A 15485-nucleotide genomic window follows, 5' to 3' on the forward strand; every position below is an offset into this window, starting at 1 on the left:
CTTCGCACCAAAACTAAAGCAGTATGTCTCACTTTAACATAAGGATTTCCTCTAAAGGCATAACCAATAGATGTCCTGAAGTTTCACAGTGAGCATCAAAGTCTTTTTTTTTTTTTTTTTAAATGGCGTGACAGATGAAGAGATCAAGACACAGACATATGTTTCGTACATAATTGCTTAGGTTTCAGCTCCACCCGTTTTTAATTAACCGATACCCTAGACCCCAAAGGCCTTTTCACACCGAGTCCCAAATGTTCACTTTTTTTTTTTTAAACTTAATCACATCCATGCCGTCTTGCACATAGATTTCTGGACATTAATTTTTAATTATTTTTTTTTTTGTGCTTTCTTGCTTTTGGTCAAGTGAAACCCTCATTAACACGTTACGCTGCTTAGATTGTACACACTCTTTCCCTTTGTACCCATCCTCCTGCACTTCAAAAGGGCTCATCCTGCCTCCAGTGCGCTATCGAACGAGAGGCTGTGGGAAGTTGTGGCTGTGGTTGCCACAGGGAAGGCCATGCTCCACTCTCGTCAGAGTGGGTTATGCAACAGCCATTACCATGGAGAGCAAAGAAAAATGTTTCAGGTTGATGTTTGAAAGTGCTATCCAGGCTCTGTTTTGAGCGTAGGAGGACGATGATGATGATGATGAAGATGATGGTTGGTTATGTCTGCTTTCAAAAATATCTGACAAGTGCTAGCTGTTGAGCGCTACCAATGTGAGTGTTATATAAAGGTGTTCTTCTGTGAGAAAATGTAAAAACATATAAAGCGGTGCTTTTATGTGTTAACAGATTTTTGATGATAAATCCACTGTAGACATGCTTTATCTCCTGCATTTTAATAACTGTGTAATTAATTTTTTTTTTCTATGGGAAGCCCTTAACCTAAATTGATTCTTTTCAAACATTTTCATTTTATCTTTAGGCTTAAAGTTTTTTTGGTTTACAACAAATACCAATATCTAAGCCTATCAGGCATTAGCATGCATACTTGTGCACATACACTTACTGAAACCCTCCTTCGGCACCTTGACCTCTTTGCAGTCTGTTTTTACTGCCCAGCTAACAAAATCTAACATCTAAATCTAATCAACTTTTCTTTTTTTTAAAACATATCTCCAGTTTCACTTCAGGCATTGCATGCCTCAACGATGTATTAGGAATACCAAGCAGGGAAAAGCTGACACAAGCAGAATTCCTCCTATCACTACTCAACAATTAGCACCCCAAATGGATAGAGGGCAGGAGAAGTTGTTGACAGCAGTGTTGTTGTGAAGCTGAGAAACGCCACGTGGAGTCAAACTAACTGTTCATGTTTTTCTTCACCCTCCAGACATACATTGGCAGTGTGGTGATCTCCATGAACCCCTACAGGTCCCTGCCCATCTACACGCCAGAGAAAGTGGAGGATTATCGCAACAGGAACTTCTATGAACTTAGTCCACACATGTGAGTCTACCCGCCCACCCCCTCCAGGTCTTTCCCAAAACCACTCAGTTTTTATGTGTAGCTTAAAGGCTCGAGCACTTTCACAGTGAGGTTTTAAATTTTTATTCTTTCTTGTGATTTTTTTTTTTTTTTTGTGTGGCTGTATCAGTGAACAAGTGACAAAGGCACTTCAAAAAAAGTTTTTTTCAAGGCTTTGTGAGTCAGAATGTGTTGAACAGGAACTGTCATCTGTCTGTTGAAGATACGGTGTGTTGCAAAACCTCTGCAAGGATTATCAATTTGGACCCAGTGACTAATGGGGAGGGGTGGGCGGGATCGAGATCAGAGGGACACTAGCTCTTGTATGGAGAGTCAGTCTGGTGGTGCTGCTGCTGCTGCTGGCCATTCAGCACCGTGGCACGCCATCTGTCCATTGGCAACATTAAGTCAGCATTGCTGTGAGGCTGCCAAGATAAAACAAAGCCCAACACTCGTCAATTAGCCTGCTGTGTCTCTAGGCTGCGGCTAAAAACCCTCAGAGAGACGAACTGAAAGAGCGAGAGTGCCCTTGTCCCAGAACAGACATACTCCCTGCAGACAAAAGCAAGCGTCTTGGCTTCACTTTACAGCCAGCCATCGAGAACTGACATGACACAGTTTCAGGCTGTTTTGCCCCCTTTTTTTTTCTCCCTTTTGTTTTCCCCGTGGCTGTCTCTTCACTCTTTTCTTTTGTATAGTAGCTCGGACTACTAGTGTGTACAAGGACTTTTTCTCATGGTCATCGACTTTGTGCAGCGTTTTTAGGAGGTTGTCCTAGTTTACCTGTTGAGTTATGGGGACTTTAATTGTTCACAACAGATTTCCCATTTAAAATAACAATTCAGGTCCTCGCTATGCGCTTTTGTTGGCTTAAAGCAGTGCTCTATCAAACACAGCTCACAGGCCAGCTCTGTGATTAATATCTTAAAGCGATATGTTGCACAGAAGTGAATAAAGAAGGTGGACTGTCAAGTCTTTTCTTTAATGTTTTTTCATTGAATTCTTATTTTGAGTACTCTTGAACCATTATTATAATAACAGTGATGCCAAAATGCCTCATTTTACATAGTTAGATACTGTATCGCAGACCTCTGTAAGGATTATGAATTTGGACTCAGGGAATTTACAGGCCTCATAAATAAACTTGGACTCTAACATAAACATCAACGCCGCTAGTGTTATATAAAGCTGGTAAACACTGGTGCATCTAAAAAAAAAAAAAAAAAAAAAAACCTGTTTTGCAGTGGACAAGTATTTTCATAAATGGTCCCTGCTCTGATTACCACAAGACCATTTAGATACCCAAGGCTAAAGGCTAAATACCTGACCATTTGTCAAAGGCTTTGCGAGATCATTTTCATACCATACTGACATGAACTGAAACGAGTGGCTGCTTTAAAAAGACGGTGCTGTAAAGTATGAAAGGTTTGTATGAGCTAAAACATGCACAAACACTGCTCTGATCTCCCAAAGCTACTAACTTAAAGCCCTTTTTTAAAAAAAGAAATGATTTAAGAATATAATGCATGCTGTCATATGTCTAGGAAAGTCAAAGTCCTAAAATACACGCTGATTCAGGAAAATAGTTTTTGTGCTATTTGCAATTTACTTCTCTGGTTTGGATGTCTGAGCCGTTTCAACTGATTCGTGTGTGAAACCACAGAGCCAGATTAAATGAGTCATGGTAAATCAGAGTGGCTGATTAATTATTTATTATTTATTATAGATATTTTAGCTTTGACCTGGTTCAGAGATAACTAGGAGCAATAAGGTGAAAGAAGCCTCCAACATCCTTATCTGTGCAAGCTCAGCTCAAAGCCATCTCCCATTTCTGCATATCTAGAGATAGATGACTCGGTCGTATTGGCAGAAAGAAATTTCATCAGTCGACTGAAACCCACATCCTCCTAAACACATTAAACATCACCTTGCTATTAGTCTTTAAGTAAAGAAGATTAAACCCTGTTTAATAGGACGGGCTCTTGTAGAAGACCTAAAATGCCAGTCAAAGGCAGATTGTTTCAACATGCTACATAAATTGATCTTAATCCTCCGGTCAGGCCATCTGGACCAAGCTTTGTGGCTTTGCATTGATCTACCCCAAGTAATGTTAAACCCTCAGTCCAGCCAAATGTATCAGCACATTTGTTCTCTATGCAATCTCATGTTTAACTGATGCGCAAACAAAAAGAAGGCTATCTCGGGTCATGCTACCTGTCCTTCCAGCATCGGTGCTTCTTACATTATACCATATACTTTATTACTTATTTACTTACAACATTTTAATTGACTTTATTTATTTATTTATTGCTCACCCCATAACTGTGTAAGTGATGCCAAACACAAGCCTCAGCATTATTTTTAGAAATCCGCTTCCTGTTCAGAGCAGGTAGTCGTCTGACATGTTATTTACTACAATAACTACCGGAGGAAATGGCTAGCTTATGTCAAAAGGGGAAATACATCCCATACGTAGGTGTTTCCCCCTGCTTCTGCGATAAGCTTGAGTTAAACACACATCACAAAGGTACCTCAGCATTGAAAACACAGAAGAAATTTGATGCTGATCTCCTTATCAAACTCTGGTTAGGGGGGGTAGCATGGCATACTGAAATGACGTGATTTAGTTTTAGCATTAATTTAGTCCTCACCACACTGTTATGCCAATTCTAAAGCACATAGAAATCATTACTACTTAATGTTTGAAACACCGAAGAATCTAGTGTCCAGTTAATATTTTTAAATCAAAAAAATGACTCCCAATTCCCTGTAATGTCTCCAAAACCAGACAAAGGTTGCTGTTTTCCATTTACCCTGTTTTTTTTTTTTTTTTGCATGGCTGAGCCTCAGCTGACTAACCGGGCATTATTACCAGAGTGACCAGCCAGCGCTAAAGGGGATCAGTGTTGGGCTTTAATTAAGATAACGGGGGGTCCTACGAATCTTCCTCTTCCTGTCTTTGATCCTCATTAGACACTTCAGCAGTATAAAACCAGCAGCTCAGAACAGGTTGCAGGGGTGTTTCCGTTGCCCTCTCAAGATGCCGGGGGCATGCATATAAAGCTCCTTTTGACTTGCTTGTCTGGAAAACCGTGCACCCTCTCAGGTTTGACCATATTTTAACTACTGTCTTCTTGAAGTAAACTGGTATTGTATGATTAATGGAAAGAATACGCTCAAGTACTTTTAAAAGCATTTGCATTGATGGTTATGTTGTATGCTACTGCAAGAAATTTGGTGAAATATTTGATGGGCATAATTAATATTGAAAAGAACATTTTGTTGCAGGATTGTTTTTAGAGATGAACATTTATTTGAATTGGCACCCAGCCTAAGAGAAGGCTCTTGAAAGCTTTTATTGAACATATGCAAGAGGGGGAAAAAAAATTACCCCTAACATATGTATTGGAAAGCCACTGGTTTGTGTGAATTTCTCACTTTACTGACACTGCAGAGATACTTTTAGAGAACAAACAACAAGCAGCAGATAACTGCTAAACCCTTAAACCCCCCCATCCACAACACCATACATCCAGACACGCAGTGTAAACAACACCGCCGTGTCGCTCGGCAGCACCGAATCGGACATTTAAGGATTTGTATACAAACGTGTCACGGGGCGCGCCGTGTCATAATGTCACAAATCTCTTTCCTGTGACATCCTGGCAGAACAATGTGCTTATGTAGTTATTGCCACTGTAAAGAGCTGCGCACAGTGACAAAATGTCAGCTGATGCGTCTAGCTCGTTCTCACTAAAAAACAATCACTGGTCCTCTCTGTCCTCCTGCTCATGTTCACACATAGCTGTGTCTGCTGTGACAGTTTGTTCACTGTTTAACTCGGTGGCGTGGGATTGTCTAAGCATCCTGGATGGTAATGCAGCTTAAGGATCACCTCCAGACATGTTTTAAGACATCTGAACAATTATCTTCTTGGAATAATATATTGTCTGATGTTTTATTTCCCCCCCCCCTAAAAAGTTCAAATACCTTGATTAAAATTCACATCTACTCCTTCTCCCTCATTCTTCTTCTCTAGAATTTATGAATATTTTTTCCATTTCAAAAGTTTTAACTGCTAGATAAAAAAAAAAAATCAAGTCTCCATATTACATTTGCGTGAGTTGCATACTGGACTACGATTGGCTCCAAACTAGTTGTGATGTCACAAATCATACCTATAGGTACACGCCTTAAACTGAGATTTAAGAGACACAGAAATTTCCCTCTTTCAGCAGATACAGTACATCATTCTGCACAGTGAAGCCCAAACATTCAACTGAGGTAACAAGAAGAAAAACACATTTTTGAGTGGAGGGGGGACTTGTTTTCTGTTAAAAGCCAGGAAAAGGTGCCTGAGCAGGATTAGTTTTGTAAGATGTGTTGCTTTTGATTAGTGCTGTGGCATTATAATTGGGTAAGCGTGTGTGTGTGTGTGTCTGTGTCTCCATGGATGTCTTAAATACCTTGTGTATGTCTGGCAGTGCTTGTCCATTTATATGAGCACAAGTAAGTAGTGTGCGTGCAGGTGCTCATGTATTTCACACCTGCTCCTTTACCCCTAAGGCAAATAGGGGTGTGTGTTTGTGTGAGCGAGCGCACGTATGCTGGAGGGAAAACTGCAACTGGTCTCCCATCTCTAAAGTTGGTAGTAGACTAATTGCCTGTTAAGTTCCATCTTAATTAGAGTTACTGCAGATAAACAGTGAGGCCAGGGACATAAGTATCGGTCAATTCAGAAACAGTCAGATGATAGGTGTTTACATGCAATTGTCAAGTACAATATTACATATTCATCAACTGAGTTGAAGCAAATGAGTTTATCTTACAAGAAAAGAGGAACAAAACAAAGACATCAATCAGAATCACTTAACAATGTTCTAATGTACCAGCTATAGGTCACACAACCTTGTTATTTACACAGTTATGATCTAATATTTGTGGATTGTGACAGATTTATTATATAATTAGGTATATGGTACATTTTTGTGATATTGAAATTTTAAAAGAAATTTGACTGTCTCTTACTGTTTCCATTTGTACTAACACGCAAAAATCCCTGAATATAAACCCAGCCACAGAGTTTATTCTGCTTTCTCGAGACCTGCACAGCCCACACCCATCTCTATTTATAGAGGACCGCTGATCTATCCATCATTTCCTTTGCTGTCCAATTTAGCAAAATTTTCTCCACCCAGATGAGGCACCCCATAATTAACTGGCAGGTGTTTTCCTCCCCCCCCCACACACAGGCAAAGCATTAGAGGTGAACTAATCAGCGGCCTTTCTCCATGCGCAGCAGCATTACAGATGGCTTAGAGTCATCTTTTGTATGTTGCTTGCTGCCCACTCCAGACAAAGATTGAGAGGAGTGTGTGAGGCGGGGGCTAGCCCCATGTCTCTAGAGTAGGATCATATTTCCCCAATGTTTAATGAGGTATTGAGACCACCAATGCTCTCAGCGCTCAATACCAAGTGCCACTAGAGCATTGGCTGCAGAGGGGCATCACGACTGGCTAATGGAGCAAAGAAGCCCCCCTATGCAAGGGGTATGTCAGGGCTTTCAGCTGTCATGCATACATGGTTATGACAGCTTGACTGTGACATTTGCTTTGTTAGACGTCTAGAAATATTATCTCCTTTATTTTTTTATTTAGGTTGTGTTGTCTCCTAGCAATGCCTCTTGCCTTGTGATGTTGCCACGGTCATTTTGGATTGTAGCTTCTAAATAGTTTGATTTAACCTTTGCTGTTGTACAACTCCAGTTAAGTTTGACATATGTCTAGAATGTCAAGTATGAAGTTAACTACAGTAAAGTTTGACATATATGTAGAATGTCAAGTATGAAGTTAAAATGGTAAGCAATAGCCCAACTATAAATAACACAATATGAAGAAACTCTAGTCATTACACATCCTTGGTTACGAACACAAAGATTCAAAGTAGTCATTGCTGTAACTGCAGTTTCTAGAAAAAGGCATCTGCCCTCCATGTCAGGGCACTGAAGAAGTCCAGAGATTGTATGTGGGAGTAAGCTCATTTACAGACTGCCTGTCTGACACTAAAAGCATTCCCTCCATGCAATCTCTTCCTACATAATGTGTTTTAGAGCTGCAACTTTTAGTCGTTTAAAATCAATCAGCATCTATTTTCATAATCGATCGTTTTGAGTGGGAAAAAATGCTGAAATCTTCTTGTTCAATCTACTTAAATGTGAATATTTTCTGGTATCTTTAGACCTCTATGATAGTAAACTGAATATCTTTTGGGTTGTGTTTTTTAGTCAGGACTAAACAAAACATTTTAGGTTGCATCTTAAGCTTTGTGAAACAGTGATTGACATTGACCATTTTCTGGAACTGTCAAGACCAAACAATTAATTGAGGAAGTAAGTCGACAGATTACTCGATAATGAAAATAATGGTTAGTTGCAGCTCTAATATGTATGAATATCATGATTGTCTTGTGCCTCTCAATCCTTTAATGTAACAGTATATGTGGTCCTGTATTTAGCTTAATTTCCCAGTGCAAGTACAGTCATGTATGAATAAGTAGTGGTGCTTTGGATTTGTCAGATTGGGGTCAAATTTCTGGCCCTGGTATCACTACGGGTGTCTTTCTGTCAAACTGCTGCCGAGTGTGCGAGAGCAGCACAAAACTCCCAACTGCCCATTTGTATTGGGATTCATTTCAAATGTTGTCATCAGGCGTAAGACCGAATGTTGTTTTACATCTCCGATATTGGATTGAGATAAAAGACCCATGGTGATTCACAGCTGTATCTGTGGGTAGGATGGACTTTGGAGCCATTTACTGCATCATGGCATTGCACCTGTGTTTGCCTTTCCAGTATGGTCGGTTGGAACACTGATCAAAAGGCAATATGTAGAAGTTGTAAATTACCTACACATAGCATTTGGGCAGTGCACCCAAAATACATTTGCCCCTTGCTTTGTATTAGTTTTTCCTTCAAAAATCTGCATTGAAATCCTGCTTAAACTGCCAAAATACAGCTAGAGTTGTCATGGATAAATGAGTTCCCCAGTTGAAATAAGGTGAGTGAACGCCGGGTTGTTTTGCAGCAGCCCGAAGTGTCAGATTCGGCAGTAAACAGTATGAAAACCGATTGCACAGTAGATCTTTAATAAGACATATGGATGTTTCTTACAAGGAAGTCTAGTTTGATGTCATTGCTTCTTGACATCATAAACATAAAGTTTGATGTCAAAAAGACAAAAACTGTCAAAAGATGGGAACCATGGACAGGCTATAAAATGGTACACATCTTTCCATTTTTTTTTTATCCATCACAGCTGCAGTGATTTGGTAACAAGCTTATAACACGTGACATGCCACGTTTTTGTAGCATATAAAACTGTTTTTGAGCATGCCTACATAAATTGCAGCACAGAACCTGTTTGTAGGTAGATTGAAGTGGGCACTTACTGAAATGGCATTTTGACTCAGGTGGGTAGAGTGAGTCCTCTCCAGTATGTGTGTTGGCGTAATGGAGAGCTTGGTGAGCCTAGAGAGAAATGATTGGGAAAGTGTGTGCGTGTGTTCCTTTTTTCCACCTACATCTACAACCTGAGAATAAAATGCAAATGTATTAAACTGGATAATGCAACCATTTATAATCAAATCCTACATTTGTGCATACAGGCAAAACTTTCACACCCACCTACTCTATTAGCGGCACAGAGCACTTGTATACACACTTATACATACACAATCCTGGTCTTTTGTTCTCCGCTAAAGCTTATAGATGCCCAGCAGAGCACGTTGTTAAAATGTACCTATATTGACAACACAAGCCACTGACCAACCTAATTATGTTTCTTCGAGTATGTTAGTATTAGATAAAAAGAAATTACTTCATTGCCATTTGTATGTATTGAATTTTTCAGACTGTGTGAACTGTTTGGTATCTAAAATTACTAAGCCTGTTGGCAATCATTAATAGAGCGAGGTTATGAAGTCCCTCTGTTGTTTTCAGAAATAATGCATCTACCTGCCAATAGTTCAACACACGACTGATTAAACATTGCCTACTCTGTCATTTATTGCTTCTGTGAGCATAAGATTTCATTTTTATAGATTTTCTTTTGTCTGTGACTGTCCAAAACCATTGTAAACTCTCCCTATTCATAGTCAGAACAATGACTATTGGGCTTTTTATCTGTGCACAGAGCTTGCATAATAATATGTGAGAAGTATAACAAAATAAAGGAACACTGATAAGACTCCTATCAGTTTCACCATAGAACCATATATCTTTGACTTTAACCTCGACTGTTAAATACAAAACTATGCCATGTACACAACTACTATGTTTAAGCGGGTACTCATGCGACATATCTTTTGGAAAGCTAAGATTCCTGTGATTCCATTGATGCAAACTATTTCAAGATACAGTCACAGCAGCAGATATAATCAAACAAACAATTACAAAATTCAGGCAACTCCCCTATGAAGCCTCATATTACACCACTGATCCATAAAACTCAAAATGGTCTTGTTACATTGGCAAAGGTCCAGTAAAATACTTCAAAACACATTATTACATCAATAAATATCCATAAACCGCTGTTGCATCATTTCAAATTAGCCGACAGATGTGCTTATCCTCCATGTATTTTCCGTCATAACTCAAATTAGCAGGTAAACATTAGCGATATCTTGGTATCAAAATGGTGGCTGCACTCTAACCTTTTCGATCGACACCGCACTTGACCCAATAGGAGCTTCCATGTCCTGTCGGCAGCCCACAATAGCCAAAAAGAATCCGCGTTGAAAGGAAGTGCCTGCCCCTCTGCTTTAGTGTAAAGACCAAGCCACTTGGAACAGATTGTGCTGATGACTTGCACTTCGTATAACCAATGAAATTCTGAAAATGACCATGCGCAGCTTTAATGGTTTCTATAAAGCCACAACAGGAAATGATGTAAATTTTAAATAGTTTGCTGTGTGTTGCCTTTTATATAAACTGTTTTTTCACCATAGCACTTGTTTTGACTCTCTTGTATGCACAAAGTTTAGTTTCAAGAAGTGGGGAAAAAGCACTATAATATGTATAATATGCTTATAGTATGCTTCAGTTACTTTGAAGCACGGATCCTTTGGAGTCTCCAAATGGACTTTTTTTGGAAAACGCCTAGATATATCCTTAGAAAAACATTCATTTTCTGTGGTACAGTTTATTAAATTTGAACTTGGACTAGGTAAGGCTCCATGCTGTGGTCCCATTGTGTTTTCCAGCTATTAAGTCACAGCTATAGGTCATCTGCAGGCATCTGTTTGCAAAAAAATATTCAGGCAGAAATAAAAACCCTCTACTTCAGTGTGCTCAAACTCCTATTACTCAACGCCAGTAGAAGTAACAATGATTCTTACTGTTAGGGGAAAAAACTTCAGCGTGTTAACTTTGAAAAGAGACCAAAACCATGCATGTACTCCTAATGGTTCAAGAACAGTTTTCAATTTACTTTAGGTATGCCTCGGATAGGCATTCTAGGCTAATTTTACAGGAATGGTAATATGTTTTTATTATATTTTTTTTATTGGCAATCATCAAGAGGCCCACGCTCAGCCATTCATTCTTTGCAGATTCTGGGTAACAAGACAATGACATTATACTTCTATTGCATTACAGTACAACAGCGGGCCAGCCCTACACACGCCCAAAGTCTGTCACCACACGTCACATGCGTCTAGTGTATTTTAAAAATAAAGCACTTCCATGTTCATGATAGATAAAATAAAAACAATATAACAAATACATTTACGAATGCAAACTTTACACACATGAAACATACTGTATTGGGGTCACTTACACTTAGCATTCATGATTAACGTTACTGCATTAAAACTATTTTTCAGGTTGTGGGTAACTAAAAAAAATATATATAACATTTAAACAAATAGCCTAAATCTTAACTCAACCCTTCTACACCATATAATCTACAGCCAAAATCTGGTGCAATGTATTTTTTTTAAATATTTTTCTTATGAGTACAGTACCTTGAGTTACAACTACTGTATGGAAAGTGCTATGCAAATAAATAAACTTAAACTTACATTAAAACATCTTAAAAATGCTGGTGATATCCATGTCTGATGATAACCAGGAGACGTACGAAGCGTTTCATACATGGTCCAGCTATATACTAGGTTTCGACCAAGTCTTCTCTTATGTTATGTTGGGTTTAACTGCAACCGAAGCATCTTTTTGGGCTTCAAAGGTGTTTTCTTTACATTTTAATGCATGCATCCATATTTTGGTGTACTGACATGAGAAGTCTATCAGGACCCTTCTGAGCTCTACAGAAAAACTGTAGAGGAACAGATCCAATGTAGGAACTGATGTTTATACTGTACAGCCGCTGCTAAGTCATGGTGGGGCAGCACGTGATTGGTCACATGAAATCAAACAAGCTGTCAAACCCGATTTTGAAGTGATTTGTGTGGATTGAGGACTCAGTTGGCTGTGGAAATTTGGCTGTGTGTAAAAACATTTATCTCTTCCAGACCTCACATAGGGCTGTACTAAGAGCACTAAGAGTAAGATTGGCAGTACACAGAGAAACTGTACATGCTAATGGAAATCTGATTTGACAGCCATCGTGTCAAGGTTAAGCCTGCATCAGCTAATGTTCACTGCCAAGTTAGTTTTATGTATGGGAATGGGGTTTGAGAAATTTGTGTATGTATATATATATATATTAAAAAAAAGGCTAAATCTGGATGAAATTACCAATATATACATTTCTTAGTTTGAAAAACGTGCGTGTTCTATTACATTGTGCAGTTTGACAAAGGAACTTACAGAAGCACATGAAAATGGTCAAGATGAAGGAAACAATGAGTAGAAAAGAAGCAGAATATAAAGCTATGTATACCCAAAGCCAGTAAGGACATAGTTATAGATATAATGCTTAACCATAAACTTGCATATAGCCTACTCATCAATCTTGACATATTTTTCTTGGATCCAAGTCATTGGCTATTTTCTATCAGCTGAAGGTAGTATTAGCTGGCTCTAGTGCCCAAATGAAGCTGAGTTTTTTTTTTTTTTTCCTGGCATCGTGACATGCTGCATTGATGAATTTATGCAAAGCAAACATACAGTGTGATTGATCAGTGAGCTCCTGCTCTTTTCCACTGAAGGTTAATGTTTTATTTGATGGACGTGTTTTTGTTTGAGGTGTTCTTTGTTTAAGGCGAGGCAGCCCGCATCTCCTTTCCAAAACGCTGCGGTCAGTATTTTCATTTGCTTTTGCATGAAGAGCTTCTGTTGGTGATGCAGAGTAACCCTTAAAATCAGTTGCATTCAACTGGCTGGCATGTGTTGAATCAACCCAGTATTTATGATTTTTCATGAATGAACCAGCAGCGTTTCTTCCTTACTGTTCAACTGTGATCGATCAGCGTGAACTCAACTGTTTATTAGCAACCCCTCAACAACTATATTCCTTTCCTCTAAACCTCTCAGTCTGCGGCCTCCTCATTTCCTGGTGTGGAGCAGGAGAAGGTGTTACCCACCAGTGTGGTGCTGATGAGGGACCAACACTACACTGTCGGTCAGACCCACAATGACTCTGCCTGTTGTGTGAATGGGCTCAGTGGGTCACATGGTGGCCCTGAGGCCATTGCTTCTTTGAGGACATGCCAAGTGATCTTGTGCTAAATTAGGCATAACAGTTTATTTCTATGCAGGCTTTGTGTGCGTGACTGTATATGTGCTAGGGGAATTTTAATTTTAAGAAAGAAATCAATTGTTTGGAGTCAAAAAGACATCATCCACTCTTGCATAGATAGATCATCCACTCCATTATGGTGTCACAGTTGTAAACCTGTTAACTGCTGGATAGTAAAGGACAAATCCACCTAAAATCAATTTTAATGCTGTTAAAAAGCAGCTATTGGTGTTGCACTTTAAATTGGAAACAATCTGTTGATTTATTTTATTTGGATATCAGGCAAATATATAAAGTATAATTTGATGTTGAGATGAGCTTGGTCCAGTGCAGAATAATGAATATCCACAATCTATTACTGCAGTCAGCAATGTGAAAGATGTCAAAACATCCCCTAGAATTAAAGGGCAAGGGAGTCTCAGTGGACTCCTTTCTGTTGCAATATTGAGCACAAATGTAAGGAGAGATCCAAGCCCAGTACAATTTGTCTAACTGAATGGCAGTTGGTCTGTATGTCAGCAGCACTATACCTCAGTGTCAAGATGTGTTTTGTGTTGCAAGGTATCTGAGAGCCAGAAGTGACCACAACTGCCACAGTGGGAGGCTAAGACAAGGAGAGCAGGGTTAAGAGAGGAAGTTCTCAAATCTGACATGGCCGGGCAATAAAAAGAAGTTTTGTTCTTCTGTTTCCATCATATTGTCTGTGGCTATACACATGTGGCTCCGTATTTTGTTTTTTCCCCTAAAGCTGGACTCAGAGTACAAGAGTTGTAAAATCTTAACCACTTTTGAAATCAGGTTGCATCACACACATAAGGAGAAACTTCACAGATGTTCTTTTCTCTAATCTCAAACATGCACACACACACTACAAGATTTGAAAATAATGGTGCATCACACACTACAAGATATTATCGTGCCAGAGGGAGTAATGCACCACCTCACATAATCTCATGGGGAAGCAGATGTAAACAAAATGTGGAGAGTGACATGGTGCAACAACTTGCTGTAGTAATGCTTTGTAGTGAGGAAAAAACAAAAGCAGAAGGCTAAACGAGTCTGAATGGGGGGGAAAAAATGGTTGGGGAGACGCAGACGGGTTGTCTGTTCTTCAGCAGGAACTTTTAATATCTGTCAACAGTAGTATGCTAGCTAACGTTAGCCTCAAGGGCTAGGTTCTTTACAGTTGCTTAACAACACCATCAGCTGCTCCAGGACTAACGTTAGCTTGTAACGCTAACATTTAGCTACCTAGTCCTTGCAGACTTGTCTCTCTCATTGGCTATTGTGGTCCCGCTCGGAAAGTAGTGATGTTTTAACTCCTAAATATCAAACATATTTGAAATTATCGGGCAAACCCTGATGAGTCTGTGAGGTTCAAGATTGGATCTGTAAACACCTCACATTACCAGATAATCTGAGCCGAACATTGGTACCAAACAAGATCCCAGACCAGATTTCTCCTCTGATTGTCAGGAGGGGTTTACTGAGGATAAATCGGCCCAAAACTCCTGTAGTCTGAGCTCGGCAAAGACACAAGGACAAGAGGATGAAATGTCATGACTCGGAGGATTCAGTCAACTCTTTGAGGCTTTTGAAAGGACCAGTGCGTAGGTTTTAGTGGCATCTAACAGTGAGGTTGCGGATTGCAACCAACTGAATACCCCTTGCCCTCACCCCTCCCTTTCAAGAATGTAGGAGAACCTACGGTGGCCACGAAACTTTCAAAAAACACAAAGGCCCTCTCTAGAGCCAGGTTTGTCCATTCTGGGATACTGTAGAGCATGAGGGGCTCCATGGAAGAGGACCCGCTCCCTATGTAGATATAAAGGGCTCATTCTAAGGTAACGAAAACATAAGGATACTTTGTTTCAGGTGATTATACACTAATGAAAACATAGTTATGAATATTATATTCCATTTCATAATAGATTCCGCTAAATCCTACACACTGGTCCTTTTAAAACCTGATATTTGGAAGCTGTTTGAATATTGTGGGTTTTTGTTTTGAATACGCTGCATACAGATTCACACAAACTTGCAAAAAGAGGCTCATGAGAGTCTTTGTTCAAGTACTTTGTTTGAGGATGTTTTTCTACCTTACTCAGCATGCTTGTTTCCTGCTTTTCCAAGGATCAGACAAACAACTTGGAGCTGTGTTTTTCCCTGCTGTGGAACACTAAATTGCTGTGCAGTAAAGTAAATTAAAGCTCAGGACCCCCCTCGAAGTTTGATGTATGGGTGGGGGAGTATCAATGAGTAATTAGTGATTCAGGTCTCAGGCAACTTCTAGTGAGTGTTGGATGAATTAGAGATC

General features: G+C 39.5%; 1 protein-coding gene across 3 annotated transcripts in view; it reads left to right on the top strand.

The window, feature by feature from the left end:
• Nucleotides 1–15485, top strand: part of myo1b (myosin IB) — a 64895-nt gene that overhangs the window by 11057 nt on the left and 38353 nt on the right. For all 3 annotated transcript variants that reach the window (XM_044365052.1, XM_044365053.1, XM_044365054.1), the window contains exon 3: nt 1339–1454. In XM_044365052.1, the coding sequence (XP_044220987.1) occupies nt 1339–1454 (116 nt within the window). The remainder of the gene's footprint in view (nt 1–1338; nt 1455–15485) is intronic.

The sequence above is a fragment of the Thunnus albacares genome, chromosome 11 (assembly GCF_914725855.1).
Source record: "Thunnus albacares chromosome 11, fThuAlb1.1, whole genome shotgun sequence".
In the NCBI taxonomy this organism is placed as follows: Eukaryota; Metazoa; Chordata; class Actinopteri; order Scombriformes; family Scombridae; genus Thunnus; species Thunnus albacares.